At 39.5% G+C, this 27,431-nt stretch overlaps 1 protein-coding gene across 1 annotated transcript; it reads right to left on the minus strand.

The window, feature by feature from the left end:
- Positions 1 to 1,098: 1,098 nt before the first annotated feature.
- On the minus strand, positions 1,099 to 27,431 carry LOC139464041 (tubulin polyglutamylase complex subunit 1-like). Its single transcript, XM_071245557.1, has 9 exons — positions 27,365 to 27,431; positions 25,732 to 25,822; positions 21,981 to 22,117; positions 20,040 to 20,109; positions 18,284 to 18,399; positions 17,301 to 17,436; positions 16,315 to 16,372; positions 3,380 to 3,460; positions 1,099 to 1,638 (listed from the first exon to the last, which is right to left on the minus strand). The coding sequence occupies exons 1-9, from the start codon at positions 27,429 to 27,431 to the stop codon at positions 1,621 to 1,623; spliced, it is 774 nt and encodes a 257-aa protein (XP_071101658.1). The 3' UTR covers positions 1,099 to 1,620.

Genomic DNA, 27,431 nt, shown 5'->3' on the forward strand with positions numbered 1-27,431 from the left:
CTATTTACTACAAGCGCTCACACGCACGCACACACGTGCATGCATGTCGCCATAAAGTGCAATAATCTTGAATGCGATGTTAAATGCCATTTCACCATACCTAACCTCACCTCACCAATTAGCTCATGACAATTGTGGGGTAGTTTCTATACAGGGGATCTATACAGAACATGCACTATATGTCATTATTTCCCAGAACAATAGAAAGCAAAGCCCTCATAAAGCCATAAGTACAGGTAGTAATTAGAGTCAGGAGGCAACTTATTGTTTTATATTGAAATTTTTTTTAAATAAAATGTTCAAAGCATCTCATTATCTGTGTACATAACAGATGTGATTCACATTAAGTATGAATGTTTGCTTTGGTTTGTAGTTGTGTATTTCATCAAGTTTAAAAAAGAGAGAACACACACATATTTGTCTGCAGGTTCATGGCTATTTGTGAGTGAGTGAGTGAGTTTGGGTTTATGCTGCTTTTCAAGAAGCAACATTCCACCCATATCATGGCGGGGACAACAGGGATGGGTCTCTGGTGTTGCAAGACAACTCATAACTGGGTCAAATCTGGGATTCAGGGGCACAACTTTGCACAGCAATATTATCAGGGTATATCTGGATATGAACCAGCAGATCCTGGCATTGCTAGGGGATGCAACTCTGTACAGCCAATATTAATGCCATCAATCTCATGGCCTCACATGTCCCTGGACATTGTTATAAACATGTGAGAACATAGGGAAATACAGTGTTAACTGACTACATACAGATGTGATTGTACCCAGTGACCAGTATCCATGCACACAACATACAGTCAACAAAACTATGTCTGAAACACATGGTACTCTTAAGTATAAGGCTTCTCATACATTACATTTATTTAGGAAAATAGAATCACATAGATATACCCCTTATAAAAATAGTCTCTCCCTAATTCTCTCAAGCCACAAAGTCCTTTTGTCATCAATGGATACATTAATCATATAGATGGTACCGACCTGTATAGACTACATGCTTGTCAATCAGGTCACATGTCATAAGGCGCAGATAAGGTTACATTTAACATGTTTTATTCAAAAGATATTCAACAACTTAGATTATTCCAATGATATAATGATCTTTTTCAAAAAATACATTTTAAATGTGTAAAAATAATTTAATATGTACATGATATATACAAGACATTGTGAACAAAATATGTTAACAATTTAACTAAGACAAAATTGTTATGGATGAGCAACTTCTTTTTTACAATTGGGTGACATTTCGGTGTAGATTCTAACACCGTTATCAAGCAAATGATAACAATTTGTCAAGTGAAATATGTCCGTCAGTCTACAGACACAATGGACTGGAAAGTTTAGAGCCAATATGTTCTGTGTTGAAGCTCCATAATACATACATACATGGATATTGACGATTTAGAGCATGTACCAATTAGTAATTATTAAAGCACTGACACACTGAAATACTTAACCACAAACTTAGTTAATAAATCCCACATATTAACAAGAATAAGCAGTTGGAGCTCGCTATAGACAACAAACAATGTTCATGCAACGAGGTGAGATGACTGACGACTGTGAGGTACGTGAATGACGTGATGAAAAGTTGAAATTGACGTCATGTGAGTTTTTTCACCTGAAACAAAAAAGGCTTCAGGTTAAATAATTGTCAGAGAATACTGAAACTAAGTGTTAAAACATATACACATTTATTCACACAAGTAAACCTTCACATTAAGGTTGGTTGGTTGGTTTGTGGTTAAATGCCGCACTCAGCAATATTCCAGCGGTCTGTAAATAATCGAGTCTGGACCAGACAATCCAGTGATTGATATCATGAGCATCGATCCACCAAATTGGGATCGATGTCGTGCTTCAACCAAGTCAGCGAGCTTGACCATACGATGCAGTTAGTTGCCTCTAACGACAAGCATAGTCGCCTTTTACGGCAAGCATGGGTTGCTGAAGACCTATTCCACCCCGGAATCTTCACGGGTCTCACATTAAGGAGATAAACCTAGTGTGTTTTGAAATTTGATGTAGTACCACTGTTGGGTAGATAGCTCTCATTTTCATTTAGAACCAAGCACTTAAGCTATGGTTATGATAGCAGCGACGGCGGTGTATCACTTGATTGAATTATTGATGCCTCATGATTGTCCATTGACAAATGGTAAAACATTGATGACAAGTAAATATCTCATGATGTCACTGAACTGTCTGGTCCAGACTGCCATCAATTTGTTGAGTGTGGCATTAAACAACAAACAAACCAACATTGAAGACTGAAGTATTGATAATGTAGTCATAGACATACAAGATCACAATCAGCTCACAACATCAAATTCTATGCTTTGTGAGACACTGTATGTTTGAGTGAGTAAGATTGGGTGGGTGGATGGGTTTGTATGAGTGAGTGAGTGAGTGAGTGGGTGGGTGGGTGTGCTTGAGTGAGTGAGTGAGTGAGTGGGTGGGTGGGTGGATGTGTTTGAGTGAGTGAGAGTGGGTGGGTGGGTTTGTCTGAGTGGGTGGGTGGGTGGAAGGGTGTGAGTGACTGAGTGAGCGAGCATCTGGCAGCTTTGATTGCATGATTTTGTGTAAGATTTTTATGAACATCCATCCAGTAATTAAAAGTGACCACATTTTTTTTTATAGTTAGTGCTGGCTTTTTTAACATCATGACTTTTGCTAAATGTGACTTCAGATATTTTCAAGAAAGTGACATTTAGAGCAGAACTTGGGGTGGTGAGTTTAACTTCCTGTCCTCGGAAAAGAAGCTGGCTAAGCTCTTCAATTTTTTTGTTTTTATTGCTGTTTTAAGGCCTGAAATGTTATAGCTGTTGACTGCTTAGTCAGTTAAAAATATAACGTTTCAAAAGGAGTCTATAGGAAAACACTGGGTTGTGTGTAACCTATACCAGTTACCCATCCCCTCATATATTTCTGTGCCATCAATACTACGGCTGTGACGGGTCTAAATTTACTACCGGGTAACCACTCCACTAAAGTTTGACTGTATCCCTGGCAAAATGTATTTAGATACACATATAAAACGATCTGGTCAAGAATACACTGAAGTTGACTGAAGTCTTATCTTTACTCAAACATATAAAAGTCAGAAGGAATGGGTGCATAGTCAGAAAGAAATTCAAACGTCAATGACTTGTAGTGTATCCAAGAGTTCCATATAATTTGTGTCATTAAACACAATATAACATGACTAACCACAGGTCCGGGTAGTCCTGGTGGGTACCCTGGTCCTACCCAGTACCCACCTGCCCCAAGTACCGAAGTACCCGAGTTACCCGTCCCAGCCCTAATTAATATGTATACCACAGATGAGATGGAATACAGTAAGATATGAACCCTTCTCTAACCTTTGTCAGAAAAGCCTCGCACGCCTCCGTCACAAACTGATCATTGGTCTGGAAGCCACCGGACCGGTCTCGGCTCAGAGCCTGAAATGAATGAATGATTTGGTTTAATTGCAATTGTTATAAGTGTATATGACTTGTCAGCTAGATGTGGGAGGGAAGTTCCCTGGGACACAGTGAAACCAACAAGCTCTGGAATGTTGATAACTAAGATCAAGACCATCTGGAATTCAAACCCACACCTGGAGGATCCTGAAAAACAAGGGCCACAACCCACAAAGACAACTCACTACCAAGGAACACCACTGGACTGCCATACTTTGATGTGTGTCCTGTTACACAAGGATGATACCGCATTCATTTCTTTCCTCACTGCGTAAAACATGTTCTCTGCCCATTTATTATCCAATATGTGGAAGAACTGGCCAAAGTAAGTCAGTATTTAGACTCTTTTCCAACTTTGGTGAACATGTGAATGAGGCCAAGCACCATCAACAAGGAGATTTAAACCATGACTAGTGAATCCTGGCACATATAAGGGACAAAACTCTGTACAGTGAATTACTGCACATCAGACTACTGGCTATCTTGTGTTACATTAATGCTGAAATGAACAAACATGTCTACACCGTTGGCTTAAAAAAATAAAAGAAACGTGCGGCAGACTCTATGATGTTGCGGGGGGTGCCTGAGAACCAAGACTATTATTTTTTTAGCCTCACAAGGAAGCCTGTGCGGATAAACAGACTTAGCACTTGTGTGTGTACGTGGTGGCATGTATCTGTAAAATTGTCAGGATAGTTCTGATAACTAACCCTACAATATAATTAATTATCAAAGATGCTTAAGGGAAACTGATGTTTGATTTTTCATTTCAGAAGAAGACTTATAACATGTCATATAGGTCAAATAAATATGAACAACTTCCCAAATTTGTAAACAATGTCTAAAGTTTCAACATTTTCACCATGTCCTGATACATTAAAATAAATTCATAAAATTCAGATACATGTATGTGAAAATGACAAGGTATGGTGTGAAAAATGGTCATAGGAATTGAATAATATCATATTTCTTTTCATCCAATCTAAATTATCCAAATTGTTATTAAAGCTAAACAGTAATTTATATGCAATTTGTCTGTTAACATGTTGGTTAATTCTGAATACATATCACCAAGACCTCAGCTTATCAACCCTCAGTTGAAGGGAAAACACTGGAAAATCAAAACAGCCACCATTTCAAGAAGCAGTTCAAGGGTCATCTGACACTGTCAGATAGTGAAAGGTCATACAACTGTTTAGACAGTAGAGTAAGTAAACCACAAGTGCCTCATCACATGTAGAAATATAGGAATATATAAGCATGATTAGTAGGCAAACATATATGTGGATACATTACCTCACTAATCACTATGTCGTCAGAACCTTCCTGGACAGTAAACACAGGTATCCAGAATCAGACAACTCTCTGTCTGCATCATCGCATGTTTGACAAGTGTACATCTATGTCCCTGAACGTTACAATCACGACAGTAGGTCAAATTACCTCCAACATGAAACCAATTGTTTTCTTGTGTGAACATAATAATTATCAGTTAGGGTGGCCTCTTGCCGGCACGGCAATTCAATTCCCATAACTCTGTGTAGAAATTCAGTTTTGCCTGATTTTACATATTTTCCCCCTTTTTGTTATAAAAAAAGTATTAACTTGCATGAAGAAAGACACAAATAGTAACATACATTCATTATGTTTGTATTAATGTACTTTTGAAAAAAAAATAACAGTAATCTTGACTTAGAAAGGGAAAATGTTAAAAAAAATGATGCAAAACAGTAGGGTCATTTCAATTGGCAACTGCAAACTTCATTTGATGAATTTTGTAATAAAACTTATATCATTAGAATCGCAAATGCTTAAGGAATACTATAACGCACCGTAACGCGATGATTTTCGCCAACTTCCATGCGTAACGCGGTGGCGAAAAAATATCAAAAGCAGGAGAAATGTGTTGGAATTGGTGGGCAAGCCATTCGCGCGCGTTCAAGGGAGATAACCGAGTGCGGCTTATTTACCATCAGCTGCCAAGAAGAAGAAGCGGCAATAAAATATACAACTCTAAGTACATCGTCATTATTAAGCGTAATACAATGTTGCCTTCAAACAAAAAGACATTGGAGAGAGAATGAGGAAATTCTCAAAAGCTTTGACTGTCTCAGGTACCCAAGAAATGACATTTCGTTACATTTTGAGGGCTCTTTTACCGGATGTGCAGACAACTTGAGAGTTCTTCGACCGGATCAGCTGACTACTTGTGCCTAATGTCAGGTCTCATCGTATGGTCAACGCAAGTTACACCATGTGAATTAATTATGGTAATTCCTACAAACACAATCGTGATCTTTGCTGTAACACACAGGAAATGTTACGTAATGACCATGTCGGGCAGGTGTTCTGTTTATGTAATAAACTTGTCAGTGTCACCAAGTTGTTTTTACAGTGATTTATGGCACCTCGTTAATAAAATCAAAGCCAGCATTTCCTCGAACCCACGAATTTTGCAAGAGAATTTTTAGTTGTTTAGTTGTTTATGTTTATATTGTTTATGGCATTTTCTTGATTTCATGAATTTTGTATGACAATTTTGATAACATGAGAATCGCAAATGCTTACGGAACACTGTAACGCGGTGGCGAAAAAAAAGGAGAAATGTGTTGGAATTGAGACAGCAAATTTCAATATATTATAACCATGATAACGCGGTTGGTTTCCGTGGATATCGCCTGACAAATATATATGTGGGATTTTATTATATGTAAATCTGCCGCCACACAATTGAATCGAAAATTACAGTCCCCAAGAAAATACATTTTCAGAAAAGATCGAAAGCAGGAGAAATATGTTGGAAATTAGGGGAGCATGTGGTATTTTATTAGCGATTTTAATTGTGACAGCATATATATGTGTGTGTGATGGCGATACTCACCTCAATGTTCCCTTCCGCCACTTTATTATGTGGCGATACGGTACGGAATAATTCGAGCATGCGAAAGACGTTCGTGTGATGTTAGTCATGTCAGTCAGCATTTGTCACCTCGAGTTATCGGCACGGACACGATGTTTAATGCCAGAATATATACATGAGAAATCTTTGTCACATGTGGTAACCAACCACGATATGTCCACGAAGTTCCATATTTTAAACATCCGCGCGATTTCCATCTGAAGAACGGTCAGAATATAACAATTCAGTAAAAACCATAAGCATTGTTGTAATCAGACCAACCATGATCCGGCAAAAAGCTTTATTCCGGCGCAGTGGTGACCTGGCATTACACCTAATTTGCATATCATGTGACACAACATTTCGTAAACAAACGCGCTTATTCTGAAATTAGAAATGCAAGCCTTTCTGTGCGCTTTACATATTATTTGGCATAATTATTTAGACTGTATTGCTACTGGCTATAAATTATCGCCAACTCCCCGTTGTCGCACGGGATATCATTTTAATTTTGCTCGTTTTCATTAGAAGAGAGAAATATTTATCCGAAAATGATAAACAAAACACTAGTGAGGAAATATTTTTTTTAAAAACCCACTATAATCGCCAAGCTCGAATACAGTTTTATCAAAGACATGCGGGCTAACGCGACTAATTCACTCAAACATTAAGAAAACCCACAATGACGCACTTCCGTTCTGGCATTGCTTTCTATCGGTCAGTCATTTCTTTCTCAAAATACAATTCTGGAACCTATTTGAGCTGTACATAGCATGGGTATATATCGAAATCCATAGTACATAAGATAAGCATGTAGAGATCGAATTTGGGGAACATTGGTTTGTCAGATTGCAGACGACAAATTGGTAATGTCACTTGTATAACTGAAGCGCATGCGTGATCACGTGGCACGTGGCACGCGAAAGTTCTAACAGAGATCAACTGAATCTTATTTCACGAATTGAAATCACGGAATGACAGAAATGAAAAAACAAATGGCGATAACTGGTCGGTGACCAGTAGCTCTATCATGTCTACAATGAGGTCATGGCACGACGCAAAAGTGATCTGTGCCGTGTATGTATTGAAATGTTCGGTAATGAGCATGTCGGGCAGGTGGTTCTGTTTATGTAATAAACTTATCAGAAGTTGTTATACAGGGATTTATGGCATTTCCTTGAATCCACGAATTTGATAACATTAGAATCGCAAATGCTTACGGAACAGTTTTTTAACTATTTTCGCCAACTTCCATGTGTAACGCGGTGGCGAAAAACATTTAAAAAGCAGGAGAAATGTGTTGGAATTGTGACAGCAGATTTCAATATTTTTAAACATGATAACCATGATGGTTTCCAAGGATACCGCCTGACGAATATGTATGTGTTGTTTTATCATACATATAAATCGAAAACAACAGTCGTCAAAAACGGAGATTACAAGAAAAAAGATCAAAAGCAGGAGAAATATGTTCGAAATTGGGGGACATGTGGTATAATATTAGCGATTTTGATTGTGACAGCATATATGTGTGTGTGATGGCGATGTTTACCTCAATGTTCCGTATCGACACTGCATTATGAAAATGCTTACACAAATGAACACACGGTTGTTTTCGACTATTTTCGTCAACCTCCATGCGTAACGCGGTGGTGAAAAAAGATCAAAAGCAGGGAAAATGTGTTGGGATTTGGGGGGCATGTGGAATTTTAATAGCAATCAAAATAATTGTGACAGCAGATTCAAATATTTAGAACCACGATATCGCGGTTGATTTCCATGCGTAAAGCATTACCAATATGGATCTGGGGTGATATTATATATGAAACTGCCGCCACACAAATAAAATCGATAGTAAAATCCCGACTGTCCTCATTGGATAAATGTTGCTTAAATATACGATTAGCAAGCATTAAATTCCAACGTGTTGCGCATATGTCTTTTACCCATTTCAACTGGTGGTTCTTTAAGGGACCACCAGTTGAAAAGGGTAAAAGACATATGCCTGGCGAATCATATTTGCATTACCAGTGGTGCTAAGCGCTTGCGGGCTTTTTTTTTAATACATGTTATAAGGCGCCGAGACAGCGACACCGAACTTGTGGTAAACATAGTTTCACGGAGTTTTTGCTCAGTTTAGTTACTGCATAAAACATTATGAAATCGGGTAAGTCGAAGTGAAACGGCGATTACCTTGATTACATCCATGACTTACGCCGTGGCGAAAAAAGATAAAAAACCCAGGAGAAATGTGTTGGAATTGATGTGCATGTGGATTCAAGCAATTGAGATACTATGACATGCCAGCAACCCATGCTTGCTGTAAAAGGTGACCATGCTTGTAAAAGGCGACCAACGGGATCGGGTGGCCAGGCTCGCTGACTTGGTTGATGCATGTCATCGATCCCAATTGCGTGGATCGATGCTCATGATATTAATCACTGGGTTGTCTGGTCCAGACTCGACTATTTTACAGACCGCCGTCATATAGCTAGAATATTGCTGGGTGCGGCGTGAAACAACAAACAAACAAACGATGACAAGCATCAACAAAGTCAGCGACCCGGACTTGGTTGATGTATGTCATCAATCCCAATTGCGTTGATCGATGCTCAATATGTCAATCACAGGACTGTCTGGTCCACACTCGATTATTTACAGACCGCCGTCATATAGCTGGAATATTGCTGAATGAGGTATTTAATATATGTTGTGTTGGAGGGAGCGTTATTTACATGAGCCAGTTTGGCCTGTTATCAAATCTCAGATGAATAAAATATGATTAACCCTTATTACATGTTGCGGGGTGTCTTATTTCATACAAAACCGATGTTCTTAAACACATCACCTTGGGTGAAACAGATTTATTTCCTTGTTTTTAGCGTCGATTTCATAATGCTTGCATGCGTATGGGATAACATAAGATTGTTATTTGATATTGTTAATATGCTGTGGGGCATTTGACATTTACAGTCCACATGCCCACGGTGATTTTCTAATATATATTTCATATGCATACAGTACTTCTAGAAATAATGCAAATTCCTCAATCGGCATACACATCTGCCATACACAGGAAACTCTGTATATTTAATTATCCACTGTGATTGGCAGTTATACAGTCATCCCCCGCGATAACGCGGGTCTCGGGGCCCATGGACGACCCCCGTGTTATTCCAATTATGGAATGTAGGTCGGGTGATAGTTGAACTAAAGAGGAGTCAAATACATGTACTGTATATGCACACTTGAGGACGTATGTGCATAAATGAGTAAGATCGATCTTTTGTAGAAGTTTTGATGTTCCGTTATTGTTAACTACTTTGACTGTTGGGCCCATTTGAATGCAAATATGGTAAGATATACATGAAGGAAATAATCTTTTGGGCTTGAAATTTCATAACTTCGCCACAGATGGGTGTCCCGTCATGTCGGGATAGCGTAACTCACGCAAACAGTGCATTGTCCAGTGTCTGGTCGTACCCCGTCTTTTCCTGCTTCATGCCAAGGCCTCCGATTCTGTCTTTAGCCTGTGAATCTCTTTCTCTCTTGATCAACGCTGACTTCTCCGCAATGCTTGTCGTCTGCTTTTCAATGATGCCATGATGAATTGGTACAGAAAAAACTGGGAACTGGACTTTTATATACCCAGTATGATTTCAGCACTCACTTCTTCTCACTTTTAATGTAGTTTCAGATTAGTTTTAACTCTTACATACGCGACAGCCTGATGTTCAAAACTAGTCACAGCAAAGATTGATTTGTTAAATTGATGAAGATGGAAGTCGGATCATAATTAGGTCCAGATACGGAAAACCTACGTCGTGTGTTTTAAACAAATAAAAATAACAGGTGTTCATTGTTTTTTGGATATTATTGTATTAGGTAATCCCTGTGCTATCACCAAATACGCGTAATCAAATGGGAAACAGCATGAAATTTATGGGAGCCAGTGATCACCCTGCGGTCAACTGGGATGACGCAATACAGCACGTGACTTCTCCATAAATGAACTTACCCCTCCACGTTAAAATATGTCGCCTCTTGTTTTGTTTACATTGTCAAACAGGGGGATAACTGCACATTCCATCAGCAACTAATATATATACAAAGCCAATTAGACCGTGCACGCTTTGGCACAATATCCCGTAATTAATGCCAAAATATTCTTCATTTCAGAAGGTATATATATATATATATATATATATATATATATATATATATATATATATAAACTTCATATATGAGAGAATCACGATTTCTTTCCGTGGTATGATAGTTGATGACACCACGAATTAGCCAAAGTACTATGTATCGACATCACAGGCGCGGCGTTTTGCGAGAATGCAACGATTACTTGAATCGGAATTCGCTCGATCGTTCATCCGTCCAGTCACTGGCGAAGAATTGTGAAAGTGTAAGAGAATCGAAGCGAAGCGAAAATTAACGTATTGATGTCAATATCGAAATATTTTCTATATGATTGTATATGAACACATTTAACATTAATAATATACCAAGAATTGCCCAATATCATATGGAATTGATAACGGGGTAAAATATTTTAAAACAAATTATTATCTAAAAATATTATGCTATTTTAATATAATACATTTTTATGCTGCTGTCACCCATCTTGAGTGCCTCATGTTTCAGTTAATTTAATATGTTTTATGTACATAAACATGTACAAATACATGGACATATCAATAAGAGGTCTGATTTACTCCTAAACGTTCATCCAGTAATGAATGCGTCAAATTAACAGTCACAACAATAACGCGTCAGGCTGTACTTTACAATGACACAACCTTACGAGTTTCTTTGTCAACAAGTAAGGGTTAGTTTCTGGGATATGCATTAAGGCACTTATATCAACTTTTTACAGACGTGCACGTCTCGAATTCCTTGAATTGGCTGTATGGCAACGTGAACCCGGGAATGATTTTAATTGTTTGACAATCGACCGTGCAGCAATATACATCTACAATATACTTCATCGCTGTTTAGACCCGTTAATTCGACAGCCTCGCACTCCCGACATCGACACACCATATTTGCAACGAACTGCTGAAATCACTTTTTAATTAGCCTCGTTAATCCGACACAGTGATCAACGTACTCCGTGGTTATCTGCCCGCGAGTTCACAGACAAGTGTTTTGATGCGAGACGAGTCGAGTAGCTGCATATTTCAACGTCTGCAGAGATAAACTTGCTTAACAATAAACAATTACGGCTTTAAATAAACAAAACAGGATTAATCACATGCCTCGATTACCTCTATCTCATTAAACTCATATGCAAATTCTCGCAACCGCTGTGGACATTACAGGTCACGTCAGAACGACCTTCCGCGAAGTTTCACCGACCAATGAAATTACTAACAGGAAGTCGACATAAGCCACTAAGAAAGCAGCTTTCTAAGCATTTGCGGCACTAGTTTCAAATTGGCGACTTGCATTCCCAACTATGCCTTATAAAGAATTTTAAGTCAGACAAACAGTCCGTATCAGTAGTTTTTGAAAAAGTATTCCGCTAACATAGTAACATAACAATATGATTATTTCCTTTTTTAGTACAACGTGTTTGAATTGTTATCGAACGTGTAGTTGTCCGATTTTCGATCACGAACGTTAATACTACCTAATTTCGTTTATCCGACATAATTATATGCAACCAATAATGACGGATTAACAGGACCTGACTGTACGATGAACACATCCGACCTTAGGAGGACGTTTCACAGTGAAATATGCCCCGGTCACATTCCCACAACAAGAAAAAAAATATCAACATAGTGTGCTTAGTGTTTGTCAAATTGTCGATTCTTCTTCTCATTGTTAACATAGCGAACCACATCGCGGTTGTTTGTTACACTACTACAACTAACTTGTGATTGTCATGTTTCAACATATTATTGGCAGCTGCTGTAGAAAATACCCATGTCCTTAAGTGTACATACAACGGTTCAAAATTACAAAACGTGTCTATTTTTCCGTTCTGGACGACGTAATGTTAATTCATTGGACCTTCCAAAACTGTGTAGCATCGTTATCGTAACATTTAAATGACAACAAAATAAGTACACAGTATTATTAATATCAATATCTTCGTGAAGATCCGGGTTAGCATGGTTAGAATTGGTCTTCAGCAACCAATACTAACGGGATCGGATGGTCAAGCTCGCTGCATAGATTGATGCATGTCATCGTATGCTCGTGAATTCACTGGATTGTCTGGTTCAGACTTGATTATTTACAGTCCGCAGTCACCCAGCTGTGCGGTGTTAAACAACCCCACAAAGAAACAAGTCACCTCGCCGTAATGAAGTCCGGGAGTCAATTATTATCGTTTAACCGCAGTGCATTTTTTAATTCCAATAAATAACGGTAGAAACGATGAAACATACACGTAAACACGCGCGCACAGTGAATATCACAGGCAACATTGTGTGTAGAAAACATACTGTCCACGTGTTTTCAGAATTTGAAAAACCAAGTTGGCCAATGGAATTTATGCCCGGGTAAAAATATTTGCATAAAGCGAATTCCGACCTGTCGACAACGGACAAGTACGTAAACCATCTGTCTAGTCATTGAAAAAGATCATGTTTTCTTCCCCATTTATATTTATGTTTGATGTTATTATTCTTGCATTTGCTATAGTGTAAATTATAGCTAATGCAACATACTGTTGCCATAACACGCGCAATTGAACTTGCTACAAACACCCGCCTGAAACACGTGGTGCTCTTTGTGATGCTGATGTATCCCATAATTATTATTGTAAGTGCTCACCAATAAATGGAGCTGTTGATGACATCTGAACATGATTTCAGAATGAACATGTATATTTGGTGGGACTAAATATTTCATAAAGCAAAGAAACAAGACAACAGGCGTACGGATTTCTTCCGTTGACTTTTATTTCTAACATCCTCAAATAAACGATCAAAAAGATATGCCTTAACTGTTCCATGACGTGGATGAAATAACTAATCAGCTGCTACCGTATTTTCTTGAGTATAGTGAGAAATATTTGTCAAAAAAACACAGCTGTGTAGAAGAGGGTGCGCACTGTACACGAAACAATGAGTTTTTATAATTTTTTTCCCCATGGAAAGATATTGCCGTGAGCACGTAACACCGGAAATACCATGTCAACAAATCCATACTGAAGTACGAAAATTAATCATGTAATAACACTGTCTGGCTATAAAAAGTGTTGTTTTTTTGTATATCTGGACTTATGCATGTAACTTATTTCATTAATTTGATTCAAAATTCCTTTTAATATTGTTTTAATTAATTTCGGCGAAATCGCGTGTGAAGCGAGCGGAAGATCGCGCAACTCACCTTTATTAACAGCAACCACGGTCAGATTACCGCTATTGACGCCTTGAAATGAACATTAATTCACAGAGAATGGATACATATATCATAAATGCCATACTTTGACTCGTTAAAAGTCATATTTGTTACAGTTTGACGATTCTATGTCAACACGTAGTTCTCGCGATCACGTGCGCGAGAGCCTTGACGGTGACTGGTCAGACTGGTTCCATGTGAAAAAGAATTACCCGGCAATAGCGATCAGCTGCTTCGCTAAGGGATATTATTATTTAAAATATGTTTAGTAAAAGCCGCAACTAAATTAACAAGATATTGGGATATATTATTCCTGATAAAAAATAGTTTCAGATACAATTTTTGCCGATCCTTGCATTAAAATACTGTAAAGTTATATATCATTGGGTGTGTCTTGACCGAATCACCGGTAGATTCCAAGAATACGTGTGTACAGCTGATTGCTGTGTCCGGCTTAGTTTACGAGAAAATACACAAGGTAATCTTAATCCCTGGATGTAAAACAACGCCTGGCAGAACACAAAATCCAATTTAAACGGTAAATAAACATGTCTGGTGATTTTTTATCTCAAATTTCGAATTTGTACTGACCAAGTTTTTCATCACCCGTTCGTTTACCGGAATTCGCTGAAGGGGTAGATCTACGGTGTAATTTTTTTCTGCACTTAGCATTCGATTTTTCCCCCCAAAATACTGAATGCCCTAGAGGGGGGTGCGCACCATACTCAAGAAAATACGGGTAATTGATATAGGAAATACCCACACACATTGTGTGAACTCTCAACATCAACTGAATGTCATATTAAATCGTAGACCATTCATTGTGTGCTATGATGAATAGATAAACCACTAAACTCGTGAAGTTCACGTAATAATTTTCAAACAATCCTGATAGTGCAACACGTCAATTTTAAATCACACACATCCAAGTACACACACGTCTTTCCATGTATTCACATTCACCCGCTAACCGCACAGGCCGCGGACAGCTAAACGAGCCTACTGGTGGTAATGAAGGCCGGGAATCAACCAAGCGCTAACGGTGAAGTGACACCAATACACAGGATATTCAAAGTCCTTTTACACGCGCTTCATTGACTTTGCCCACGCACGCGAAAAACCGGGTCCTGCAGTAGGAATTGAAAATCCACATCCCAAAGAGGCCACCCTGACTGATTATGAGACTCAGCTAAATTTCAAAGAAGAGGGAATTTATTTTGTTAAACTTGTTAAATTTAGTGTTCAATCAAGTTAGTTGACATTTTTTATGAAATTACAATTATAATGCGCGGCATTACCTTTATAACTGTATACTGCAACACACTTCAAACCATACATATTGCAATATTTTTTCTGTTCCAGTATATTGGACAAAAAAATATTACAAGTCTCATTATTATTTGTATCGTTTAACCTAAAATCTACGCAGGAATTCAGTACATATGATGTTTCCCTTTGAAATTGATTGACAAAACGGCGGAGACACTAAGGCAATGTTTCTCTCATGTTGTTGTCTCCCCTGTATCTATGACTACAAAATGGCAGCAACTGACCACGCTGAGTAATATTTACTGTAGTATTTAGAAAAAAGGGATCTGTATTGTATGTACAATCAGTGTCAATCACTGTCAAACAACTTAGCTCCCAAAATATCGCAATACATATTGCAATACAGATACTTGTATTGCAATATGTTGCAATACAATGCTATACAATTGTTTTGTCAATACACAACCCTAGAAATTACCCTTTAGCAAACCGAGGCAATGTTTCTTTCATTTTTCCAACTGCATCTCAGAATGCTCATCAAGAAAACTATTGGGCAAGACATAGAAATTGGTCTGGCCTAACAGTTCATTTCTGAAATATTCATATGAAAACTATTCCACATCTCAAAGTCAGACTTCATTCCTCCCCAATCACTGACCATTTCACAAAATAACCATGGCCTCGGCTCAGAGGTAACACAGCTCCAGTACTTGTGTGGACACCTACATTGATAAGGACTTCACAACTCATTTACCTACCATTAGTGGTATTAGACTTTCATGTACATCTCTAACTTGAAGTGCTCTCTGACTAACAACACATGAACAATGTAGGTTATAAACACATATATTTATTTAACAACTTTTAAGGAAATAGATTGTTCTTAAGGCCATGTCTTAGATGTTGAGTGTTCATTTCGCGTGTATTTCAAGGGACATAACTTTTGCTAGAAATCAAATGTCCGTCTTGCCAATGACAGCAGTCCACTTGTCCTCATAATGATAACAAATAGCAAAACCCTTTAAAAGGGCAAACTTCTACTAGTCCCTATGATACCTCAACTATTCGGCAGTTCGACTACAGGACTAGTGCCAATGTCTAATGCTGGACAATAATCAGTGCCAAACACTTACTTCGGAAAAGAGACCTAACTTAGTGTAAAAAGCCTGTATCTTTCACAATTTTCTTAATGCATGCAATAATCAGTCAACTGACATCATTTGCTGGTGGCCCCTATGACCAGTAGTACATGTATATATAAACATGAAGAAAGTGACACAAGCAACACTAGACTCACCCGATCAAGAGCAAAGTACAGTCCATCTGGGCCGAGGTTGTAGCCAGACTCCATGATCCTGAAATACACAAAACAGTAAATGATCATCTCATATCTGACAGGATTGACAACAGAGTTTTGTTATAGGTTCCTAGGGACTTCACAGGGGAACTAATATATATGAAGTAAGAGAGTGAATAGTTTTTTAAGATGCATTCAGTAATGTTACCCCTATGACATGGTGGCCTGTTCCAAATGGAGACTGGATGAGACAAGCCAGTGATTGATAAGCTACGGCATACGATGACACATGAACAGCCAGGTCACAAATTGTGACTTTCTCATTCTGATTAGTTTGACTTTGAGACAACTAGGCCTTGTTTCATCCCCTAAAGCCGAGCACCATGCGGGCAGGATAACAACAAGTACCATCTTACACCAGTTTCGGAGCAGATGCTCTATCCACAGGACCACAGAGGTGTGCATCTCCACATTTTCTCGAGGCAAGGCAGGAACTTCTGGGTTCAATCAAAGCGCCACCAGTGGCTATTACAAGTTATGTCTCTTCTTTTTACCAATCAGATTCCACCTCTGATATCAATTGCATTTGCTTCAAACAAAATGGAGGTCCCCAGGGAAGATGTCCTGACCGATAATCAAGATCTATATTGTAATAAAACAGGTCTTACTTCGTGAAGTGCATCAATTCATATGAGCACCTTGATTAAAATGTGAAAAGATTTGGAAAATATCTGTTGACACCCAGTTGACTGTACACATGCTTTGCAAATCCTGCAATCGACAGAAATCAGCAAGCAGGTTAAGAACCGGACGATGATTTCGTACTGCAATTTGGATGGGACTATGCATAGACTTGTTAGTCCAGCCAAAATATAACTCCATAATTCCAGTCTAGTTCAGCAAGGGTGAAAGTTAACTCCCTTGCCTCGAGAAGATGGAATCTCCATGGAGTGGCTCTACACAGTCAGTATCAAGTGCCCTCCTACCTCTTGACGTCGTTCCTGGAGCTGCCCAGAGCTGTCCTAAGCTGGTCCAGGACAGCGTCACACAGAACCTTGTCAGCCTTACCACAGTTCTGGACGTCCAGTGACCGGAACAAAAGTTCAGACAGCTTTGCGTAGTCTGAAATGGAATGAAAGCACCAAAAATTAGCATTCGTTTAAATACGGGTATGAAACCAGATGATACATGAAACATATAAGATAACAAGGACCCAGAGAGGGTGTAGGGAAGCACGCACACCTCTTTGATGCAACTGTTTATAAAATTTAGAATCACTACAAAAAGAAATGGAATTGACTGAATTGACCCATTCCTATTTTGATTATGCTCCAAAAACCTAAATCAATGTTAGTTAAAGGGAGGTAAGTATTGTATTTCGACTCTTAAAGCTCTGATTACTCTGGGTGCTCTCCAAATGTCTGTCAGTTCCCTGTGGGAAAAAGATAGAAATTAATCTCATTACAGGAATATGAACATTCTATATGTCAAATTCTTAGCTTGCTCTGACAGTGTAATAGACATCAGCTTAATGTGGGAGGAAAGCCTGAAGTGATGCAGGTTTAAGACGTTTACCACTTCGGTGAAACCCACTAGCACGGGTATGGTGCTGACAAACCTAGAAACATAATCGGGGCGAACCAGGATTCAAACCTACAATCATAGGTTTCTGGCGTGCCCAAGGGACACAACTCTGCAAAGCGAATAGCGGCGCCCTAGACGACTGGGTGACAGGCCTCCAGGGTGGTTTGGGGGAGCTGTTTTTACTCTGTGTTAGGGATATCAAAGATAAAAAGCAAATGCCACACTGTCAAAGCAGGATAGTAAAATATAAACATCTTGATTTAATTACTTATGCAAGAATCAAAGAATCAAATGTAAAAAACGGTTTATGACAACTGTGAATATCTCTATACATCTGAAAAGGTCATGTATTCCAACCCGACACTTTACACAGTGAACATCTCACCTTGTAGAACACAGCAGGTGAACATCCCTGATCTGAACACATCGTAAGGAACGGCTTCAAAGTCGGTACACTCGATCCGTTTCCGCAGCTTGCTGGTCACCATGGGCGGCATGTCCCTACAAATAACATAGAGAACTGCATTGTTCATGTGGAAATCACTACATTAGTTTCATCTCTTCTCAATCCTTTACCATCAGCTCTACCTTACATACATGCATATTTTAATACAGTGGAAATGATGCATTATTGATGGTAGAGCCTCCATGTAAGGAGTGAGTGAGTCAGTTGGGTTTAACGCCGCTTTTAACAGTATTCCAGTCATATCATGGCGTGTCAGCTGTGGGAGGAAAGCCCGAAGTGATGCAGGTCTCAGACGTTTACCACTTCGGTGAAACCAACAAGCATGGGTATGGTGCTGACAAACCTAGAAACATAATCGGGGCGAACCGGGATTCGAACCCACAATCATAGGTTTCTGGCATGCCTAAGGGACACAACTCAGCACCGCAAATTGCGGTGCCTTAGACGACTGGGCCTTGTCATGACTACATCCAATTTCTAAATGCCTGTTAACACATGATTAACAAATCATGGCTCTGGAAAGCAACTAGTCCCTCTGTATTTTCACTAGTCTAGGACTAACAGACTAGTGGTCATGTCTAACCCTGCTGTGGGTAGTGTGTTTGCCAACCAGGACATCAACATCAGCAAGGTAACAAAAGATCTCCATGTTGTGTCAAGGCCTGTTGATATTGAGTGAGGTGGTATATCAATGCTTGTGACAGTATTTTAGTTACATGATGTCATGTCAGCTTAATGAGAGAGGAAATGAATCCCTCAGTGATGCTTGTAGAAGAAGGTGAAAGCCACGAGGACAGTATTGGGTTGACAAATTCAGGAAATGAACCCGCTTGTAGACCAAAAAGACACCCATGCTCCTGCTGGGGAGTATTTTGTTTGTTTGGTTTGTTTGTTGTTTAACGCCGCACTCAGCAATATTCCAGCTATATGACGGCGGTCTGTAAATAATCGACTCTGGACCAGACAATCAAGTAATTAATACCATGAACATCCATTCACGCAATTGGGATCGATGACATGCATCAACCAAGTCAGCGAGTCTGACCACCCAATCCCGTTAGTCACCTCTTACGACAAGCACAGTCACCTTTTACGGCAAGCATGGGTTGCTGAAGACCTATTCTCGCTGGGGAGTAAGGGCTGTTTGGCACCGCTTCAAACGGTACCGTAATTACTTCCTACATGCAGTGTGTCAGTTGTATGCAGTGTTTGAAACAATTTTAAGACCCAACAAGACAGTCAGGCAGGTGACCCATAAATATTGCCTGCCCATCTTCAAAGTTACCTGCCTGTATTCAGACATCATAAACACTGAACATTTAAAACCTCTAAAAATAAGAGACAAATCGCATCTTGATTCAGTTGAAATAATGCAAACAATTAATTGAGAATCTATGAGGAGTTACAATGATATAATAAAACTGACTATGTAAGCCAGACACTCGGGCAGTTGGAGAAAAATTTCATGCAGCTCAACAGAAAAGTTACTAGCCACAGGCAGGAGGGCAGGCATGTGGAAGGAGAGCCCAGAGCTTCACAGGTCTGTCATATATGATAACCACTATGGTCAAGCTGCAGGCATGGGAATGGCGCAGACGGACCAATGATCACAATGAGGAGAAAGTGCGGCACCAAAGACAACAGTGCCACCTGTGCTCTGCATGTTGATACTGACCGACACAGGCTTTGTATGAGGTCTGTGTAGTTGGCTCCATGTACACCTCGTCTCTTCACTCCTTTGCTGTCTGCAAGCATAAATGTAGATATATCAACGTCAAGTTATTTGACGTTTACTTATAGTATGTCATACTCAAACAATTACTTGGGCCGTCTAAGGCGCCTTAATTCACTGTGCAGAGTTAATTATGTCCCTTGAGTTGACAGAAATCTATGATCCTGGGTTTGAATCCTGGTCGCCAAAATTATGTTTCTAGGTTTGTCAGAACCATACCCGTGCTTGTGGGTTTCACTTAAGGGGTAAACGTCAAAGACGTACATCACTTCGGGCTTTCCTCCCACATCAAGCTGACATGCTGTGATATAACTGGAATACTGTTCAAAGCGGCGTTAAACCCAACTCACTTACTCAAACAAATACACAGGTGCACACGAATATCGGAGCCTACATGTTTGCCACGACCCAGTTCCGCACAGCAATGTACAATATATGAGGCCCAACATTTTTCACAGCCCCTGCTGTAATAGGACTGGAATAAAACAACATTCACTCACCTCCTCTCATACTGATGGTATTCATGTGAAGCGTGAGTGATTTAGCTGGGCCTTACGCTGCCTATACAGCAATATTTCAGTGTATCCATGCTTCATTGAACCCTTGATTAGGGGGTAATGATTATGATAATGTTTAAATTCATGTGTTAAATCCAATACATTTTGTCCCAAGAAAAAGAATATTGATACCTTCAAGCTTTTGGTTGTCTCAAATTCATGCCTTAACAATGTTTTAAAGTGTAGATTGCAAAATCCAAACAACGTAAAGAAAGGGAATGCAATAGGGATACAAAATATATCATGTGTATCTAATGTGTCAAATTAGAGTTATGCCCCTTTCCCAGAACCTTCACAATATTGTACAATGTAAATCATGAAAATAATGTGATAAATGTCAATGTCAATGCTTGCATTAATAAAGTAACATATATTTATCCGGACATATGGGAGTTTATTGTCATGTCAAGTTCACCACACATGGGCTGAAACAATGACACATGTGAAGTTCCCAATAAACATTATATAAAGGAGCGCCAGATTTAGTGCTTCTCATGAAGGTCCACATCAAATGTGGTCATTTGGTTAAAAAATGTTGATTAAGCAGTTATGACAGTTGACAACTATGTACCCCAGCATCTTTGATCTTGGTAAATTTGGAAAATAATCTTATAATTACAGGTGAGGTGAGGTGAAATGGGGTTTAACGTCGCATCCAAGATTATTGCACTTATATATAGCGACGTGCATGTACGTGTGTGTGTTTGTGTGGCTGCTTGTGCTAGTCCGGACTGATCCCGATTTATAGTGCTAGCTCACTGAGATACCATGCCGCAGTTGAACATGAATACCCCACTCAGACACAGTATACTGACTCTGAGCCGACCAGTCCTTGTTTTAGCCCCTTCATGCTGAGCGCCAGACAAGGTAACAACAAGTACCATCTTTTAACGTCTTTTGGTATGACGCGGTCGGGGATCGAACCCCGGACCTTCCGCTCTCTGGGCGGACGCTCTACCACTAGACCACGGACTCTCTTATAATTATAAGCAACCCACTGCTCAATGGGGGCCACTAGAAATGGGCTTCACACATTGAACCTATGAAGCCATAGAACCTGAGTTTCAGGTGTGACAAGCTAACACTTTAACCACTAGGCTACCCTACCACCACTTAAAAATAGTTGCTATAAACATTAGTATGTCATATCCATGTTCATCATAACCAGGGAGCCATTGTACAAAACAACCTTAGCACTACGACTGTCAAAAGCCTTTGTTAAGGTATGTGAGCTATGATCACCTTAGCGCTAAGATTGCTTTGTACAAGGCACCCAGTTCTGAATGAAACACTCATTCTTGGTACTGATAGACGCTATTTTACTCACTGGCAATTTTTAATTTCCCCAAAATATCATAGGCAACCCTGACGTTGCTCTCGAACACTGGGCGGCTGTGGTGGGTCATCAGCAGCACATGCCGCGCTCTCTCCACAGCACTGTTCTGCTCCTCCTGGGCCTCGAAGCTGAAACACGGGAGGTCGTCATGCAAGGCACAGATCAACTGTAATGCAGGGCTTTGTGCTAACTCTTTCCAATTGAGGCAAGTGGCTAATGACTGTTAAAAACTCAGAGCCAGTTCCGAAATTTAGGTACCACCGAACCAATAAGGTTGAACAAAAATGGTGTACATGTCCAATAATTTGTCATCTACTTTACTGTTATAATTGTTTTAAAAGGGATGTACTAAAACAGGGCACTCAACTGACATCCATGGTGAGAATTATCAGCCTGTGGAATCAGTGTATGGAGCCCTCCAAATACTGTATCAGGTGTAGGGAGCTCTCCTAATACTGTATCAGGACATGCACATACCAGTGTATAAAGCCCTGCCAATACTGTATCAGGTGTATGGAGCCCTCCCAATACTGTATCAGGTGTATGGAGCCCTCCCAATACTGTATCAGGTGTATGGAGCTCTCCCAATACTGTATCAGGTGTATGGAGCCCTCTCAATACTGTATCAGGTGTATCGAGTCCTCCCAATACTGTATAAGGTGTATGGAGCCCTCAAAATACTGTATCAGGTGCATGGAGCCTTCTCAATACTGTATCAGGTGTATGGAGCCCTCTCAATACTGTATCAGGTGTATGGAGCCTTCCCAATACTGTAAGAGGTGTATGGAGCTCTCTCAATACTGTATCAGGTGCATGGAACCCTCTCAATACTGTATCAGGTGTATGGAGCCCTCCAAATACTGTATCAGGTGTATGGAGCCCTCCAATACTGTATCAGGTGTATGGAGCCCTCCCAATACTGTATCAGGTGTATGGAGCCCTCCCAATACTGTATCAGGTGTATGGAGCCCTCCCAATACTGTATCAGGTGTATGGAGCCCTCTCATTACTGTATCAGGTGTATGGAGCCCTCCCAATACTGTATCAGGAGTATGGAGCCTTCCCAATACTGTATCAGGTGTATGGAGCCCTCTCATTACTGTATCAGGTGTATGGAGCCCTCTCATTACTGAATCAGGTGTATGGAGCCCTCCCAATACTGTATTAGGGCCTGCACATACCAGTTTATGCTTTAATATGACAATCCATTTCAGAATGTTAAGTTGACCAATGTTTTTGTACAATATATTTGTTGAAGGTTTAAGGTTATTTTAAAAGTTTACAAAAAGATCAAATTTTAAATTTAATCTTGAGAGAGCCATATATATCGAATGCTCATAATATTTCCATCACAAAATGCAAATCAGTTCCAAGAACGCAATAAGATATAAATAAAACTCAACATTCAATATGATAGGAAGTTGGTTGGTTGGTTTGTTGTTTTACGCCGCACTCAGCAATATTCCAGCTATATGATGGTGGTCTGTAAATATTCGAGTCTGGACCAGACAGTCCAATGATTTACATCATGAGCATCGATCCACACAACTGGGATCGATGACATGCATCAACCAAGTCAGCGAGCCTGACCACCCGATCCCGTTAGTCACCTTTCACGGCAAGCATGGGTTGCCGAAGACCTATTCTATCCCGAATCTTCACGGGTCATATGATAGGAGGAGGTGGGTGAGGTGAAATTGGGTTCACGTCGCGTCCAAGGACTGATGCCTGATTTATAGTGCTAGCTCACTGAGATACCATGTACCATAGTATGCTGTCCCACTAAATAACATCTGGGAGAATGATGATAAATAATAAAGTTTCATCTGTAATTGTATTCTTGTATTTATTACAATAAAATGCCATTTATGTGCATGACAGGATTATGTTTAAAACACTTAAATTGAAACACTGATATCTTAATATTTTTAATGAACTCCATAACAGCTTGATGTGGTCAGCAGTTTAACACAACAGTCATGTCGCTGCTGGGTGGTCACCTCCAAGTGAGCAGCTCAGCTTGTAAGATATTCAAGTCATCTCTGTGTTTCTCTTGGAGTTGTTGTAACAACACTAAGAATGTCGACTCTCACATCTCAACTCTGTGAGAAAACATGTAAAACATGAATACTTTTATCTCACAATGACTAAGGAATCACAACCTGAAACTGCTTTCAAAGAGTAATAATTTGCAAAACCATTGAATTTCGTACAAACTGAAAACCTGACAATGGGCTTATTTCATTGTGGAAGAGAAATCTACCAGGACAATCAGCAACCTTTGTCAGGCATGCAACTGTGATTGTCACGAGGGCATTTTTGTGAGCAGTGCAAGACATGGCACCACCCAAAATGCGAGGGACAGATAAGGAGTTTGGCGAATTGTCTGCGAGCAACATGATCAAGAAGGAGTGTTGCTGTATTTTGTGCAGAGTAAACTACAGCCGTCGATAAGAAAAAATATATCTCTTCACATTCTTTTTTGTTGATCCAGATAGTAGTTTTTAATTAAACATCTATGTGCAGAACAATAATAATATATAACACGATACAATATCTACATACCGATAAGTTACTAAGTTTATATTTAGATGTTAGTTTTGGAATAAAGTTTTATATGGAAGACTGAACCTACCAGTAATTCTCTTACATTGTCTAAGAGATGAAAACAATTGATCTTATCATGAGACATCAATTTGTTATGACAGGACAATCACAGTCAAACAATCAAGACAAGACACTATTCCACTTTCCGGTGAAATATTGAAGGTACAGACCCAGAGGATAAACAGTAACATCGACACTGACACCTGGTTGTGGCATTTTCAACAATGTCACTGCATCAAGTCTATCACTGCGGATGTTGAGTCAGCAGCATCCTACCCATTCATCCTGCTAGAACAGCTGATCGTGATGGCTTGGTGTCTTTAATATCCTCTCTGAGATGAGAGGTGACATATGGCAAGTGTTTTCGACCATGTTTCAACAAGTGCTCCTGATTTCTATTCTTACCTTTCAAAAGACATTATAACTTTAAAAACGTACATTTTCCTACCTTCAAAAGAAAAATCTGAAGCAGATCCATAACAATGGACTAACAATGCCTGTGAATGCCTTCACAGCCAAAGCAACTAACACCCAGGATGGCAGGCTTTAAATTGTCTTATGCCTGCTGGACAGAAATAAGCCAACTGGAAAAAGAAAAACATTTTCAAAAGTTCCTGCATGGCCACAGACGTCAACAAACCAATACTGTTTCGTCACATGGTTACCTTAACATACCAAAGACACCACAGACAGTCAGGGCAATGAAAGTGAATGAAAACCGCAATGAGTTCACTCTCAGAAAGTAGTATTGTTCAGTTTCATGTACTTAGAGGAATTTATGAATGCACTAGTAAACTGCTACGTCCTAAGAGAATAGTGAGAGGTGTTGTCAAAAGCAAAACTACATAGCCATTCGATTACATCAATAACCATTAGGTCCATATTGTTGGATTAAAAACAACTTCATGGCCTATTAATTATTTCTTACCTTGTTACTTGTATGTTGTGTTTTTTTCTGTGTTCTATATTGGTATGCCATTAAAAATGGATATTACCACGATTGTACTACACTGAGAAAAACATGTTTTATTGTAAAGTAATATTTAACTCCATGACATCTGATGAAACTGAGACGTTAAACAGTCGGCCCTCGATCATGTGTACCCAATCATAACCTCAAAGTACTACCACTTACTAATCAGCGAGGAAGTCTATTGGGTCATCGGGTCTGTTAGATATGATCTTTGCAAGGACATCCTTTACCATGTGTCCAATATTGGTCCTCTCTGCAAAAGGTAGTAGAAAATATCAGTAATAATTCTAGACTTCTGCTTCTGTGGATACCGATGCAGATATCTTACTGTGGGTTTATAATTGAAAAGGATAATGAATTGTCTACATGATTAAGTGTAGATAATCAGCTGATAATCGGTCACCCAAATGCAAATATCATGTGTTTGAAAAGGGTTAGAGCTAAAACGGCACCTCTGCAAAATGGCACTGATTGAAAACAGCACAGACTGGACAAAAACGTCACCTCGCCTAAAGTGAAAACAGCTACTATTGCCTGGCAAAAACTGCACATTATTTTGTAGACCTTGATACAGAAATAAATTAAATACACAAGTTCATGAGAAAAATCATGATGCTCCCTTTTCTGCCGGCAGCTGACATTACAAGAATGGTTTCATAATAGACTGTGTCCCTGCCCAAGGAAAATTTTGGCAACTAACTACTTCCAAACCCAATGGAACGCACGCTCAACCTTCTCTCCACGATCCTGGTCTGCGTACAATGTTGCTGTCAGGACCAACAACTCTGTTTAAGGTAATATTAATACAAATAAACAAATACAAATAATAAAAATAAACTGTCATATAATGTTAATGTATTTATTATACTTTCTTACTTCTGTTTTCTTTCATTACAGGTTGGCACAGATGAATCAACAACAAGGAGGGTGGGTAGACCCTTGGTATCTAGACTCATCCCAGTCTCCTTCAACACCAGACCAGGTTCATACAGGAGGGCCGACTCAGGGACTATCCCTGTGGCAGGGATTTAAAGATGGTGACTTCTCCCTGACACAGTAACTTACACAGTGCTCTCACAGGTGTTGTGAAATGCCATGAGACATTGGAGATGACAATATTTGTGGACAAATACAAGACAATGGTAAATAAAAAATAACTGTGAATGAAGCTTATATATACTACTACTTAAATCTTTCTTATCGTTATTAAAAAGTAAGTGTGCATTTTTCGCCCGACAATTAGTAGCCGTTTTCGCCAGAGAAATCGATGATGTTTTGCTGAGGTGCTGTTTTTGCCTGTACCAGTTTGAAAATTCACATGTTAACACTCCACTAGACAGTATTCTCGTTGATTGGCACAGCAAAGTACCACTATGGGTATAAACACGCCTAGTCGAGAGCCGCGATGGGGTCCTACAGTCAAGACGTGATGTAGGGTCATGTCTTTACTGTAGGACCGTGGCTCTCGGCTAAAACATGGCCAACTGGAGTTGAGTTTACGGTGAGAGCACATTGTATACTGTCAGTTGTAACCGGTTAATCAGACTCACAATCGGTTCATCGCCTTATTTTTGGTTTAGCGAGTCACATCATCATCGATCTTGTGGATGTTCTTGCAGTTCCTTCTTTGAAATGACTTATTTATGATGATGATGATGATGTGAGCAAGAAATGAATTAGCCACACGTCTACTGTGGTTGATAAAACCTAATCCACGTCAGAAAAACACTGTTACGAATACGATGAAGTAACATGTAATAGAACATCATTCTTTCCCAAAATGTTGATTACATACCCAGGAACTGGCGATCAGTCTCTTGTATCCTCTCGTCAGGTGCAGGGGCCTTTCTTCTCTCCGCCAT

This window comes from Haliotis cracherodii, unplaced genomic scaffold (assembly GCF_022045235.1).
Source record: "Haliotis cracherodii isolate W230 unplaced genomic scaffold, xgHalCrac1.p SCAF_16, whole genome shotgun sequence".
Classification (NCBI taxonomy): Eukaryota; Metazoa; Mollusca; class Gastropoda; order Lepetellida; family Haliotidae; genus Haliotis; species Haliotis cracherodii.

Bases quoted from the DNA above. Each gene is read 5' to 3' on its own strand.
- LOC139464041 (XM_071245557.1), bottom strand. From the start codon at position 27,431: ATGGCGGAGAGAAGAAAGGCCCCTGCACCTGACGAGAGGATACAAGAG. The intron at 22,118-25,731 runs GTAAGTGGTAGT...CCCGTGTTTCAG, and splicing joins ATAGACTTCCTCGCTGATTA to CTTCGAGGCCCAGGAGGAGC. The intron at 17,437-18,283 runs GTGAGATGTTCA...ATTCCATTTCAG, and splicing joins CACCTGCTGTGTTCTACAAG to ACTACGCAAAGCTGTCTGAA.